The sequence below is a fragment of the Plutella xylostella genome, chromosome 16 (assembly GCF_932276165.1).
Source record: "Plutella xylostella chromosome 16, ilPluXylo3.1, whole genome shotgun sequence".
In the NCBI taxonomy this organism is placed as follows: domain Eukaryota; kingdom Metazoa; phylum Arthropoda; class Insecta; order Lepidoptera; family Plutellidae; genus Plutella; species Plutella xylostella.
The window spans coordinates 121,643-136,758 of NC_063996.1; the positions used below are offsets into that span (position 1 = coordinate 121,643).

At 39.1% G+C, this 15,116-nt stretch overlaps 1 protein-coding gene across 6 annotated transcripts; it reads left to right on the forward strand.

Annotated features, from left to right (window-relative positions):
- Positions 1 to 318: 318 nt before the first annotated feature.
- LOC105389926 (fructose-bisphosphate aldolase) lies at positions 319 to 15,116 on the forward strand. 6 transcript variants are annotated; one of them, XM_048626312.1, is made up of 11 exons: positions 1,372 to 1,565; positions 2,683 to 2,799; positions 3,098 to 3,189; positions 3,961 to 4,135; positions 5,545 to 5,748; positions 7,607 to 7,722; positions 8,120 to 8,219; positions 8,674 to 8,876; positions 12,398 to 12,446; positions 13,880 to 13,982; positions 14,982 to 15,116. In XM_048626312.1, exons 1-10 carry the CDS (start codon positions 1,484 to 1,486, stop codon positions 13,924 to 13,926), a joined length of 1,185 nt encoding a protein of 394 aa, XP_048482269.1. In that variant the 5' UTR covers positions 1,372 to 1,483; the 3' UTR covers positions 13,927 to 13,982; positions 14,982 to 15,116. The 6 variants fall into 6 exon arrangements, with proteins under 6 accessions (XP_048482271.1, XP_048482269.1, XP_048482270.1 ...); XM_048626313.1 differs by having other exon boundaries at positions 13,880 to 13,976; XM_011561132.3 differs by lacking the exons at positions 13,880 to 13,982; positions 14,982 to 15,116 and adding an exon at positions 13,393 to 13,610.

The following is a 15,116-nucleotide window of genomic DNA, read 5'->3' on the forward strand; positions in this document are numbered from 1 at the left end:
TTATAACATTGTCATTTCTTATTTTAAATGGAAACTCAAAAAACAGGTGTTTCATATTTTTATATTCCTTACAAAGTGACCAAAAAATTAAATTTAGGAAACTCTAGTCTATTTGACTTTGACCTCAGTTTTAAATTGCTACCATAAAGATAGTAATATTTCTTCCAAACAGCGAACTATAAATAATTCTTATAATTTTCATATAGTTTCGTTTTGATGAATAAAAGTGACATAAGTGACATCTGTTAACAAGCTCCAAAACCTTGTGCGTAAATGGGAAATAAGAGGGTAATGATAGTTAAGTGAATTTATGAAAGATGGCGCTACAGTCGCATCTTCAGCTGTCACGCCATCACTGGTGGGGACCTTCAAATGACCTTTGTTCGTGTCCTCTGCTTAGTTTGACAGTAGTTGTACTGCGAGACGGTTCGGGAGTGTCAGTATTTTACAGAATCATTCCTTTTTTATATAAAGTAAGTCCTTTTTATTATTTCTATTAGTAAGCATGCAATTTTTAAGGATATTAAGTAACTGAACATTTTAATATGTTTGACTAGCTCTCAGTTTTCTTGTGTATTTTTGAAATTCAATTTAATATTCATTTAAATCGCATAATCAACAACATTTCACATACCATGTACAATAGGGCTTATATTTAAAGATATTAAAACCGGCTTTATTTCTTTTCTGGTGTTCCCTTAAAGTGTCACTTTCCAAAAGTGTATTTATTTTCTCAATATTACATCATGGGGTGTTAATAAGGATTAGAATATAATTTAAAGCTATCTAACTGGAATCTTATTAGACTTTCAAGGTAGGTAGGTACCTATAATTCAAAAAATAATTATAATACTGATGTCTTTCAGTAGTTAGTTACTTATTTTCTGAACAAGATGCCATTTATATGTAGGTACTAAATTAATTCTAACCTCAATAATCTTCGATATTGATCATTCAATACATTTTTAAAAGGAATACCTTCGAATAACATTTTAAAACACATACATTATTGTGTTTTCGTAACCTTTTATAATATATTTTGTCTAGAATTGGAGCATTGACTTCAACTACGTTGTCCGGTGACCTTTCAAGGTCATCGATATAAACAAAATAATCCTAATATCCTACAACTTGTTAAATAACTTTGTCGTTTATATTATTATTAAATATTTGAATTTAACTCTGCAGACTGATTTTTAGCTCCTAACAAAAAAGGGGAAAAACTTGATAGCAATCGATTATTATACGATTTATATGGTGCTCCATCACTATTTTGGAAAAACTATAAATTTGACAATTAATGACAGTGACATTTCTAATTTCAAAATCAAAACAAAAGCTGTAAAATAAACTCTAGCTGGTTTTGAAAACTCTGTTTTGGTGAGTTTTTCCCAAAAAAATAAAGAAATGTAGATTCAAATAACATAAAATCATGCCAACATAGTTTAGATTTAATAATTCCAAAATTAACAAGTGATACAAAATGGGGGCTAAAAAAAAGAAGAAGGGAAAGAAGAAGAAGGGTCCCCCGGAGTCAGGATGGATGCCCGGCTTCGGCACCAAGGGTAATCTCCGCATCAGCTTATCCATCTACTCATAGGCATCAATTACTTAGGTAGTCACCTGATTTTGTATGATGAATCCTATGATCGTCAGATGAATAGGTCTGGTCTGGGTCTTATTTTCTGGCTCGTTTTACTCAGTTCTCGAGAGTTGGTTTAAGATGTGTCTCCTAATATGGATGTGTCCTCTGCACTTCAAGGTCGATCAATAAAATTTGTCTCCTCAGTCCCCCAGACAAAGTTAATGGGGGTCAACAAAACACTTGGGTGCCCCGCCAAAAGCAATGAAACTAAAATAGATTAATTTACTTTCCTTGTATATTCTAGCTACCTGATAGAAAGTACCTAATATATTTTTGAATTAGTTAGGTGCAGTGACCGGCCTTGTTATTCAATTTACATCCTCAAATAGAGCATGGCATTTTACATTATTAACAATTGAAGTGGCACCTATTCTTCAACATACCATTTAGGTAATTGCATTCTACTTACACTGTTCAGTTCCTGAACAATTTCTTGTAGTTGTTAGGTTTACTTTATATCTATATTCTATGGAATCAGCTTTGGAGAAGGTGAAGTGGTGTAAGACATGTTCCAAAACAATTCATTATCAGCCAACAATCATCCACTACATCCTAAACACATATTTTTATAGGTGGTAGGAATTTTGGGAAATTAAAATGAACTTGACTTGAACTTTGTGATGTGACCTTCTATCACTACAAGGTCAAAGATAGTATAAACTACTTCAAGATCAAGAGAAGTCATCTTACTTTCACCTCTTGGGGATTATTTTAATAGTGATATAAATTAATTTGAGCTCTCAATATTTTTAAATGCTTTTATGTAAACAATTGTATTTGTCACCACAATCTAAAGCTTACAGCTTTCTATTGTTGCTGTGTTTGTGTTGAACCCACTCCATATCTACTCTGGAGACAATGACATATTTATAATCTTCAAATTTAGCAGCAATTTAATAGGTTTTTCTAGACAGTACAGTCTACCTTTTCCACTTTAGGTTCCTATTACAGCACATAAATGTACAAAGGCATTACCAATATAGTGCCTTATTGCTATTGCCATGACACATAACTAACATCTGCCGTTGTTGTTGCAGCCACAATGACGACCTACTTCCAGTACCCCGCCCCCGAGCTGCAGGAGGAGCTCAAGAAGATCGCCAACGCCATTGTGGCGCCCGGCAAGGGCATCCTCGCTGCTGACGAGTCCACCGGTGAGGGGTGCTTGCTTTACTGTTACTCACTCATGATAATGAGTCATTGATGATATAGTTTACCTACAATGGAAAAAAATAATAAACACTATCCAGAAACTGCTCAAAGCATTTTCCAGTTTTCTGGTAAAACAGATGATCTAATGGATAATTTGTTAGTGGCAGTCTTCTCACTGCAAAGTATGAAAATATATACCTCCAAGTTTGTCCAGATTTCTAGAGTTTGCCTAAATAATGAGCCACTGCTATACCAACCAAGCTTTTAAAGCAAGTAGTGAATAATGTGTGTTGTCTACAGGCACAATGGGCAAGCGGCTGCAGGACATCGGCGTGGAGAACTCGGAGGAGAACCGCCGCCAGTACCGCCAGCTGCTGTTCAGCTCTGACGCTGTGAGTCTACACTTCTTCATGTGCAATCATCATTCTTATTTGTATTCAGTATTGAGCTTGAGTATGATTTATAGGGTTTCTACACATGTGGCCAACACCTTAAAATCGGCTTCGAAAAGCCAAATTAAGTAATTGCTTACATTGTAAAGTCAATTTGCATAATTAATATTTTATTATCAACTGTATAATTTTACGGAATAACGTAGGTTTGGTTGGGGTACACAGCAACAACTAGAGGCATTGTACTGTACAAGTCCAGTCTAGTTGCTTAGCAATCTTGACCCCTTCCAAGGTGCGCCAGATAAGAACTTACTTTGTCTATAAAATATTGCAAATTCATAAGTATGCTGTACCGTTTTGGATTAACTGGCTTTTAACTTAAGCCTTATTTAGCAACAACATAAGTCGATTCTGACCAGATTCGAGCCAGTATGTTTATTGATAGCCTTATTATTACTCCAGTAAAAAGCTCACCATGGAATATTTAATCTGTGGTTATGGCGCTCTGGAATGGAACCTTCCCATCATAGGTACGGTGGCCTGCGCCTAAAAGTATACAGGCGGAGTTTTTAAAACAGCAATCCCTGATGATGAAGGGACCAGCTACATCTGTTATAAATCCGGGAACGTGTTCTGTGTGGTGGGTAGCAGTGGTGTTTATGTGGATGTGCTTGAGCAGCATGTGAGCTTGAGATCGCTATTTTAAAGACTCCGCCTGTATACTTTTAGGCGCAGGCCACCGTACATGTCTAACTGTCTAACTCCCCACAGGTGCTGTCGGAGAACATCTCTGGCGTGATCCTGTTCCACGAGACGCTGTACCAGAAGGCGGACGACGGCGCGCCGCTGGTGTCGCTGCTGGAGAAGCGCGGCATCATCCCCGGCATCAAGGTGGACACGGGCGTCGTGCCGCTCATGGGCTCCGAGGACGAGTGCACCACGCAGGGTATGAAGTTATGAACATTAGACGCTGTACCACAACGACGGCGCGCCGCTGGTGGCGCTGCTGGAGAAGCGCGGCATCATCCCCATTTGCACTTAGGCCCGGTTTCTCACTCAAGTAAACATACCTAAGGGTGAATTTAGCTACTGGGTACAACTCAACGAGATTTTAGCTAATCACTGCGCTGCATTATGGACTGAAGTGCTGGTTTAGACAATCTATGGATTACTGAATTATTTAGAAATGGCTACTAGTTAGGTATAGGGACTGCTGTATTACCGAAGCCAAAAAAAGCACATTACCGAGGTCAAAAGTGCCGGTGGCTAATAGGAGAAAGTGCAGGACTGGAGGATGAGTGGACTTGCAGCCCTCTGTATCTCTCGGGTATCCTTAAAAAAATATTGCATAAGATTGCCACAAAATGTATCAGCTGCTTCGAGTAAGGTTGTTTGATACGGACGGGTCGGGACACCTCAATATCAAGAACAATATCAAGACCACATCCACTCTTATCACAAACCAGTTTTATTGTGCCCTGCTATACAGCAATATTATTAATATGCCTACTGAAATGATATTAAATGCTAAAATACTAGTTTTTTGCTACAACTTGAATCAGATTAACCTATAGATTGATATTGAATTGGATTGGTAGGTTTTATTAAAACAATACGCATAAATAGTGCTTATTTGGTCACAATAAGGTTGGTTGATGCAGATGTATGAATGTGTTGCTTGAGACCTTTCAACCTTCGGTACAAAGTCAAGTGGGCTCGACTTGTTTATCAAAAGCGATAACAGTTCCAAGCGACCGAAACTTCCAAACTGCCTATGCCCTGTGTATACTTAATGACTGATAAACAGAATAATGTTTACTTTTGCCCATCTGATATTGATAATTAGGTATATTTTCTCTGTCAATTGTTAAGTTTGTTTGCTATATTATAGTACAATGTCGATAACTTTTTATCTGGTATTAAAGTATAATACATAATAAAATTATCTGTATAGGTATATTTTTAGACAGTATGTTTTTTCTTTAGATATTTAGTATGATGCAACATGAAAGCAACTATGTATAAAATGAATGGATGCTAACAGGAAAATGTTGTTACGTTACTCGCAGTATGGCATGAATCGATCCACTCTGTATGTATTTACAATTACTTTTATATCTTAACTTGAGATTTTACCCAAAACAAAGGTGCTATTTTATCTTAAAATTATTCTTAACTAAGCCGTAAGCTTAGCTTCGACATAATAAACCCGTGGGAATTTAAGGATAAAACTTAACTTATTTATTGATCCAGGATGCCAGCCTCTTTATCAAATTTGATTAAAACCTTCCATACCTACAGACGGTTGTACCTAAATAATTATAATTAAACCATGACCTATTCCCTTTTCCCCAGGTCTGGACGGCCTGGCGGAGCGGTGCGCGCAGTACAAGAAGGACGGGTGCCACTTCGCCAAGTGGCGCTGCGTTCTGAAGATCGGGCGCAACACGCCGTCGTACCAGGCCATCATGGAGAACGCGAACGTGCTCGCGCGCTACGCCTCTATCTGCCAGAGCCAGAGGATTGTACCCATCGTGGAGCCCGAGGTGCTGCCTGACGGTATGTCTATAGCTCTGTATGGATTATGTTGTCCTGGTACTGTTACTTACAGCCTGAGTCAGGAAATTGTAGCCATCGTCCAGACCGAGGTTCTGCCTGACGGTATGTGAAGCTCTGTTGTCCTGGTACTGTTACTTACAGTCTGAGGCAGGGGATTGTGTAGCCATCGTCGTAACCGAGGTACTGCCGGAGGCTTTTTGAGCTCTGTGTAGGCTATGTTGACCTGGTACTTTATATTGAGAATGTGGACTCCAGAGCCAGCGGATTGTCCCCATCATCAAGACAGAGCTTGCTGCCTGACAGTTTGTGAAGCTCTGAATAGACTATGTTGTCCTGGTACTTTCTGTGTAAGTTACAACACGTGTTTCGGACGAAAAGCTCTCTTAGATGGAAGTTTTGTCCTCTTTAGATGTTGTCCCACGTAATGGGGACTACCGTTTTTTTGCTCACCAGTTGGCGCCACTGTCGCTGAGGTCAAGAGGTACCATAGCTGTCAAACTTATCAAAGGCGACTGTATCAAATTGGCGCGAAATAAAGTTTTAAAATTTTGAATCTTATAAGCTTATTAATTATAAAATAACTATCATCACATCGAGTTACTATGCCGCAATGTAGTGTAGATCCGTTATGTTTGGAAAGAAAAGGAGGACTTATGTTAACAAGTGATAAAACTGTTCTAAAACAGTGGCATGTGAAATAATTATTATCCGACAATCTCTTGTTTGTGAAAATCATTATAACCAATTTCAGAAAGAACATAATGTAAATAAGGATTAGGCATTTAATAAATACAATAAAAATAAAAGAATTACACACTGATTTAACTTTTATTTATCCTTTCCGTTTAAACACACTGCTATACAAAAAATATAACACATTAGTAATCCACACAATGAATGCTGGTTGAGTTGTTAGTTGAAACTAAATAATGGTAGTATAGTATACAAGGCCCCTGTTTCACAATGTCTGGTTAGGCGCTACCTGTCGGATAAAATACATGCTGTCACTGTCTAAAAAATAATAACAGAGAGTGACAGCATGTATTTTATCCGTCAGGTAGCCACTAACCAGACATTGTGAAACAGACCCTAAGTATTATATTATTTGTGGGGGTGTCAGTACCTGCACCTGGCTCACTCGAATGGAGCCTTTGTGCATATCGCCTTAAGGTCTAAACTCCACTCCTGAGCTTGGACCATTTCCTACCACGCTGGTCCTCTGCAGGTTGGTGGGTTCGAAAATCTAGATGTGCAGGTTTTATCACGATGTTTTAACTAACCGTAAGAGCGATGGTATACATTGTACATAAATTCCAAAGTACTCATTGGTGATAATATCTAGATCTGGAGTTTAATTTTTAGTGTTCACACTGCTATACAAAGTTTCTGAAGGCCACTCAACAGTACACTGAATCATTTTGTTGTATGATGCTGTCCTCTACGTTTCCAACCAAGTTACTGTTACGGTCATAGTCTTGGTATCTGTTAAAAGAAAAAACATAGCTGTTACCTAAGCAAACAAGCATACACTTCGTAAAAAATAAGTTTGTAAACAGTAAACAAACTAACCTCGAAATTAGCTGCTCTTTGAGACTGCTTATTTTTGCGCCTCTTTTCCTTAATTATTCAGCTTTCAACGACAAATAATCCATATTTGCGATAATTTCGCAAAAAGAGATCACTTTTCAACAGGGAAATGAACGAAAATATAATTTATCACGAAGCCCGCCAAACAAATTATATGAAAAGTAAAATGTCACTTGACCTCAGTGCACATCAGCGCCCCTAGCGGCAAATTCACACGCGTTAGCCCCCATTTGAATGCAATGACTAACTAAATGTGTTTCCCGTGTTCCAGGCGAGCACGACCTGGACCGCGCGCAGAAGGTGACGGAGGCGGTGCTGGCGGCCGTGTACAAGGCGCTCAGCGACCACCACGTCTACCTCGAGGGCACGCTGCTCAAGCCCAACATGGTGAGTGTGCTGTCTAGATGTCTACTGCTGGACATGGGCCTCTTTCTTGGAGCGCCATAACATTCGGTCTTCGGCCTTTCTCAGTCGTTTCTACCTCACTACGGGCTACCCATATGTCCTGTAATGTATTAAGATCTTCCCATGTTCGATGTTCTTCTATAGTAGCTTTGACGCAGTCCTACTGCTATCGCAACGCATTATGAAAGGCCGAAGCATAGGTACTCGCATGTAGCTGTGTAGTTCATTATAAAAATACATTGGGCTTTTGCGCTACGCCCCGTCATAGTGTGCGTTTCTAGCGTCCTTTATTGATCGTTCATGCGAAGATGGTTGCCTTTTCTATGAACTCTGCAGCCACTATGTATGTGTCACTAACTCGTGTCCGTGTCTCCCGCAGGTGACGGCCGGCCAGGGCTGCAAGGTGCCCTACACGCCGGTGGACGTGGCGCGCGCCACGCTCACCGCGCTCCTGCGCACCGTGCCCGCCGCCGTGCCCGGTAACTACACACACTTACACATGCACTAGCAGCAGTAGCTGCAACACCAGCCATGTCTTATTTAGCAGAAGTAGCTGCAAGCCGTGGCCTGAAAACAACTTCCGATATCCAATTAGAACTGCACTCCACAAATGCGGGGACGTAACGAGTGGAGAGTTTTTTAAAACTCGCAGAAAACAAGCCTATTGATATGTGCAAAATTATTTACGCTTTTCATGTTTCTATCTACGATCAGCTGCACAAGTAGCTATACACTTCTGTACCTTGTCAAACACTGACGAACCGTCAATGTTTCAATAAATAAGCGGTTGCAGATTGATAAGGTACAAAACTGTATAGCTACTTATGCAGCTACATACATAGTTGTTTCGTCACAATAGTGCAATTCTTTCCTGTTGTATTTCAACCACTGCTACATTCCCCCATCTAATCCCCCACCTCACCTCCACTCCAGGCATCACCTTCCTATCCGGCGGTCAGTCTGAAGAGGACGCCTCGGTCCACTTGAACGCTATCAACGCGGTGGAGGGCATGAAGCGGCCGTGGGCACTGACGTTCAGCTACGGGCGCGCGCTGCAGGCCAGCGTGCTGCGCGCCTGGGCCGGCAAGAAGGAGAACATAGGGGCTGCTCAGCAGGAGCTCATTAAGAGGGCCAAGGTAAGACGCCGGGTCCAATCCCGCCGCTGACATATGGGGAAGTTTCGCACATGGCTATCTGAAACCAAACTGGCGGGGCCTGTGATATGGGTATGAGACAGCTGATACACAGGCTGATCAAGAGAGCTAGGTATACATACAGAGGGGAGGGTAATCAGGACTGATTGAACGGGACTAGATTCACCGTAAAGCTATCAGTCGCTGGACGTACAGTTGATACTTCATTCGGGGAGGCTCCTTTGGTGATAACGATTCTTTGGTTACCAACACGACACCCGGGCTTGGATCCCAGGTGAAAACTTGGAAGAATAATTAATCTGTAGTTTCTAAGTTTGGCAAATAGATGGAATAGAGAATTGTTTTACATAGGTACTGTGCTGCATTAATCTCTATGATAATATTTTTTTACAAAACTCATTGAGATTTGACTCGATAGCTGAAAAATCCGACCAAAACATCCGAAAACTGGAGTAAGTAACTATTCTTATCCTCAATGCAGGATTTGAGATGCAATAAATCCTAGACAGAACTAGGTAGTCAGAAACCTGTAAGAACTACTTTTCACTTGTAGCTTGTACCTATTAGCACATGCTACTCGTAAGTGTTTAGAGTATTATATTGCTTTTTGATACTAGTCTCGTGCAAATATGACTTGGAAACCAATTGAGATTATCAGTTACAATACCAATAAATAAATTATATTGTAATAACTTAAACCATAAAGATAAATTGCATGTTTATAAAAAGGCATTATTGTTATCCAAGTCATATGCGCATTTTAGTTGCATTTGTGTTGTCTTTCATTATTTTCATAAACTGTTCATAAAGTCATGGTAAAACTAAAATAAATTACAGCGCCATCTAGTTACTCTAAACTCTGAAAAATATTATTATTGATTAATATTATTTTCACAAAGCAGTTTTTATGAACGGTTTTCCGAAGCATGTCCTTACTAAAGTACCTTTCTTTTGCCTTTATTTCAATCATTATGGTTCAAATCGCGTTCAATAACTAACCATGCCTATACTAAAGAGCAATAAATTTCTACGAGGGAGGTAAGTGAAACATAGTAAGGACATACTTAGTATAAATTAGTGTTGTCGCCTGTAGTGAGCGTAGTAACTAATGAACTGTTTCCATTCCCACACGCTCGGCGTTCCTTAACAACGTGATCGTCGCGCCGGCACCTGCAACCAAACTTCGACCTAACACCATCACCCTACAACCTAATCTACATCGCACCGGCACCACACTTTATGTTATTTTTCTAAATTTAATCTGGGAATCCTTACAACTAACCGCATCGGCTACTTATACGATGTTATTTGTCTAAATTTAAACTTGGAATGATGGCTGCCAATTTTCAAAATGGCGCTGACAACAGGCGAATTCTCAGGCGAGCCTCGGCAAGTACGTGGCGGGCTCCGCGCCCTCGCTCGCCGGCTCCAAGTCCAACTTCATCAAGGCACACGCTTACTAAAGAGTTAAAATTATAAATGAACCTCCATGGTTTCAAGAGCTGAAATATTTAAAATCTTGTATGTGCTATCGAAGAATGACGATTACTGCTTGGATATAAGTCTGTTATTTGATTGAGTAATTTATTTATAAGCTTTTATTGCACTTTTTATAAAACTCTAAACGTTTATTAGTTTAGCAACATTTAGTTCTTCATCGTATTATTAACTTGTGCCATTCTTTAACTTCATTCAGAACTATCATTAGGTACTTTTGTAGTGTAAAACAAGACATATTTTTCATTTGTCTAACAATACCTTTACCACTTTTTTAGTTTCTAGTCAACCAAAAGATGGTTACAAAATGAAAAATATATCTCCAGTGTCTGCCTAGTCCATGTTGCATGATATTCAAAATTTCTTCCTCCACCAGACAAATAGTAATATTATGAATGGTTTTGTCGTGGAAGAAAATAATAGTAGAGAAGTATTCCTTCACTAGGCTATGCTGTGTTTAATTAGTTTGGCATGTGAGTACATTATGCAGTAGCAGCTCGGTCCAAGGTTCCTCCGGCCAACACGAACATCACATAAATAGACAGATTGATCAAGTTATGTTTAATTATCTGTAATTAAATGTTAGTATAAAAGATTGGGTGGCCCCTTGGACCGCGTCGCACTAACCCCATATTATCTAATATTCTGTTCTGCGATACGATGATAGAACAACCAAATCATGTTTTATTTTTATTGGCAAATTATACAAAGACAAAATTATATTTACTTATTATCTTATATTATGGTTATCTGTATATCAGAATGAATTTTGAATAAAAGTTTTATTAAAGTGTCGTATCGTTTTTTCCATCAATAACGCTTCATCTACCACCATATTAATTAAATGTTAATTGGCGCCCTGTGTTGTGTTTGTCACATCTGTTTTTCTATTTCCTTCCCTGTAAACCCCATAACCTTTCCCTTTCTCATGCATTTCCGCACTTTGTGCCTAGTTGATACATGGATGTTACAAGTTTGTGGCTATTTATGAAGCTGAATGGATGTGCAGTGCCAGCCCAACGGTTGGTATATGTCGTCATTCATTTCATAAACATAACGACGTTTATCACCGATCCAGTATTTACAGCTTATTGGTATATGTTTTCGAGATATATTAATAGATACATATGCAATGTAGCCATACAAGTAATGTGTAGTGTAGTAGGTATACTTGAACAAATAATGTACCTAAGTAGAAAGCCCATCATACTCATTAGTAAAACCATCTTCCACATGGCTACAGCCATGGAGGGGGCAACTACAAACGAGGGTCACGTATGTGTTGTCTATCCCGTCGGCCGTCGGTAAACATGAAGTCGACATAATGAAACAGGAGAATTCCAAGCAATCACAACAATTATAGTCATTATTAGCGCAACAGCAATGCAAAACTTAGGATGTGGTTTAGAGTCCGTCGGTCTTCGCGACGCGGACAGATAGCCGATTCTCAACCACTCTCCTTTTGAGTCTAGTGTCGCTGTGACGACCGACAACCTTCATCCACAAAGTCTTATTGACAAACAAATATTAAACAAACCGCCTGTGGCACGACGCATAGCAAAACAGTGCAGTCTAGTGCATAAGCTATATAACAGTCTGCTAGACACTGACTACGATGATACGTTTACACGGCTCGGCTAGGACGTAGGTATAAATTATAATAATAATATTATACCGTATAATACGAAGAGGACTCCACATCGAGCAGTGGAAACGCCCACTCCGACCCTTGAGCACAGTATCTACGTAGATAACGTGGACGTAACTTTACTCTCTGTTCCATCTATATAAAATATGAGAACATCATCGCACTTTTCAGTAATTACACGATGAATAAGCTCATTTATTTTATATAAGTATTTATTTAATGTCCTGAGTCCTAAAGTCTAGTCTAGAATATTAAAAAAAAACCAAAATGTTATATTCTGATCTGAACCCAGGACCACCGGATCTTTAGTTAATGGCAATATTAACAATGTGTAACATGCTAATTATTTTATTCGCAGGCGAACGGCGAGGCGTCCCTCGGCAAATACGTGGCGGGCTCAGTCATAGGTGCGGGCGCCGGCGCAGATCTATTCGTGTCCAACCACGCCTACTAGACACGCACACAGTAGCACCCTACACCACCATCCTACAGACACACTGCACAGTCGTGCCGGCTTCTGAGAGCAAACATACCCGAACGTTGTACAATGATACAATTTTATAAGCTGTTTGAAAAATGAATCTTTGCTTGTTAAAATTATAAAATGGCGGCGATTTAAATCGGGCGCGTTAATTTAAACTAAACTAAACATCTCAGAAATCGGTACTTTGACATGATCAGTGTTGTAAAGTTTTATCTAAAAGTAAATGTTGTTGTTTGATAAATATTACCTATGACATTGTTGTCGCTTGCTCGAATATTTTGCACATTTAGATAAATATATTGGCGAGCTGTAGCTGCAACGTTTGGATAAGTTTATAAAGTTTCGCGTAGGTAAATGAAACTTTACGTGAAATTTTGAAGATTATTTATCTAGAGTCATAAATATCATTATTAAAACATTTAGAATGTATATTCATTATTTAATAGTTTTAAAATCTGTATTTTGGAGTAGACTTATTTAATATTATTTTAAGTAAAATTGGAGATTAACCTTATCTAAGTAATTGTTGCCTATTTCATGGGATAGCATAATTTTATATATAGAAACGTTAGATAATTTTATATGATTTTATTTGAGTTTTCATTTTACTTTTTGTAACTAAGCAAAAAATATATTACATGTACAATATAAAGTGGTATTAGTAAAATGTAGCGTTGTTTTATTTAGAATACCATAATTAATACCTTCTTAGCATTTATTGATCCAACGATTGATCGACGAGACCATCAGCCGGTAACATGATGAGGTAGGCTGGAGTATAGAGACCTCCACTCCACTTGTCCTGTAGGTAGGTGGTCACGCGTGTCTACTCTTGATGAAATAGCTGACATTAGTGTCTCCATCTGCAGGGCGTAAGAAAAAAAAGAAACGAAAGAAAAGCTGAGGGCAGGCCCGAGGGTGCTGACCGGGGCCCTGGGTCCGCCAGAACCAGAACTCCATAGTAGAACCTACTAATATGCACACTGTGATTCAAGTCTGATCTGTGATTTTCTTATCCTGGACCGTATGGTCAAAATATTATCAAACGAAGTTTTGTGTAAGAGGAGAATAAAGTTCTCATATTTTATTATTTTGGTTTTTATTTCGCATGGATTAATTCACACTATCGGGCCTACCCTCTTGTTATAAAACTGTATAGGTAGGTAAGTTTAGCTTAGTTACAATCCCTATAATTATGATCTATGGCCGCCTACAATCTTACATGACGTTGGGTCCTATACTTACATATTAGGGCCTATACCTACGCCACTGCTCATAATATAGGTAAGTACTTAAGTATTATTATGAATGGGATAATATCTACAGTTAACTTAACTCAGTTTTTTTACTTCATAGGTCTGCCGGTAGCTGAGGGACAGAATAATAAATATGGCTGCAGTTAGCTACTGTTGGAGCTTACTGTTGAACCTGAGACATGAAAAATTCTAAAGGAGTGAGTGTAAGCAATCGACAACCAACCTGTAACATTGTAACACAAGCCAGCAGCTATGCTATGCCTCTATTTCCTTTAGTTGCAGAAAGTCCCTTTCCCAAAACGCTTCAACTTTATGCCACCAAAACTCTAAACACAGATAGAAGTGGGACCTATCCAACAACTACTTGGAAGGTCTTATTACTGGATTTCTATTCCTGCAAGTCCCTTCCGTAGTTAAATGTCACTATTTTCCTCAAACGGAGAGCCTCTTTTTTTCTGCCGCTTGTTGGGCTTTTCTATAGCACTTTCCCGTAGCACTTCGTACCTGGGGTTGTAGATATGTGTAGAGTGCATATAGGGTTCGATACCCTGCAATAGCGATGTCTGCGCCGTACATTCTGAGTTTTATTTAATTAATTTGAAACCCTCTTATCTCCTGTTAGATAGGTACCCTTCAGGTATACGTATACTCCACTTAATTGCTAGTACGGAGACAGAGAGTCAGGTTAATTTCTACGAATATTTACCTCTTGAAGTACCTGAGTAACCTGGGTGTGAGTATACGAATCCTGTTAAATGAGAATACCTATACCTAGTGCATGATGGGTTCAAATGAACTAATGTAGCTTGCCTAAGAAGCGACTGATCGTCTGATTGTCTCTGCTTATTCTGTTTTGGAACGAACTAACTACAGAATACCAAAATGTCCGTAGATTAAATCCACTTCAGTTTCAGCAAAGGGTTATGAATTTCGCTCGCTTGATATCGCCTGTAACTCACGAGATATGTAGTATGAGATGTATGTGATGGTGTTGAGGGAAAATTCCTCCATAAGGACACCGGCACACAGGGCCGGCTCCAGCAGACTGTTTCATTCCGCCCAGTGGAGCAAGCTCCCCATTACTCATGCACTACAGACTACAGTGGTTGTAGTAAGGGGAAATTGACTGTGATCAATATGATCATCGATTATAAACCTATCTAACTAGGTTGTTATTTTATTAATATCATGCTTTTTTTCAGGAACATGAACTGCCGTAAGTTGGCGTGCTTACATACTTGTAAGGTTTTTTGTTGTCAACTCTCTATGTTATTGTAAGACATGTGTCATGTACTTATCGTACTTTTGTGATTGGAAATATAAATAATTATTTGCGA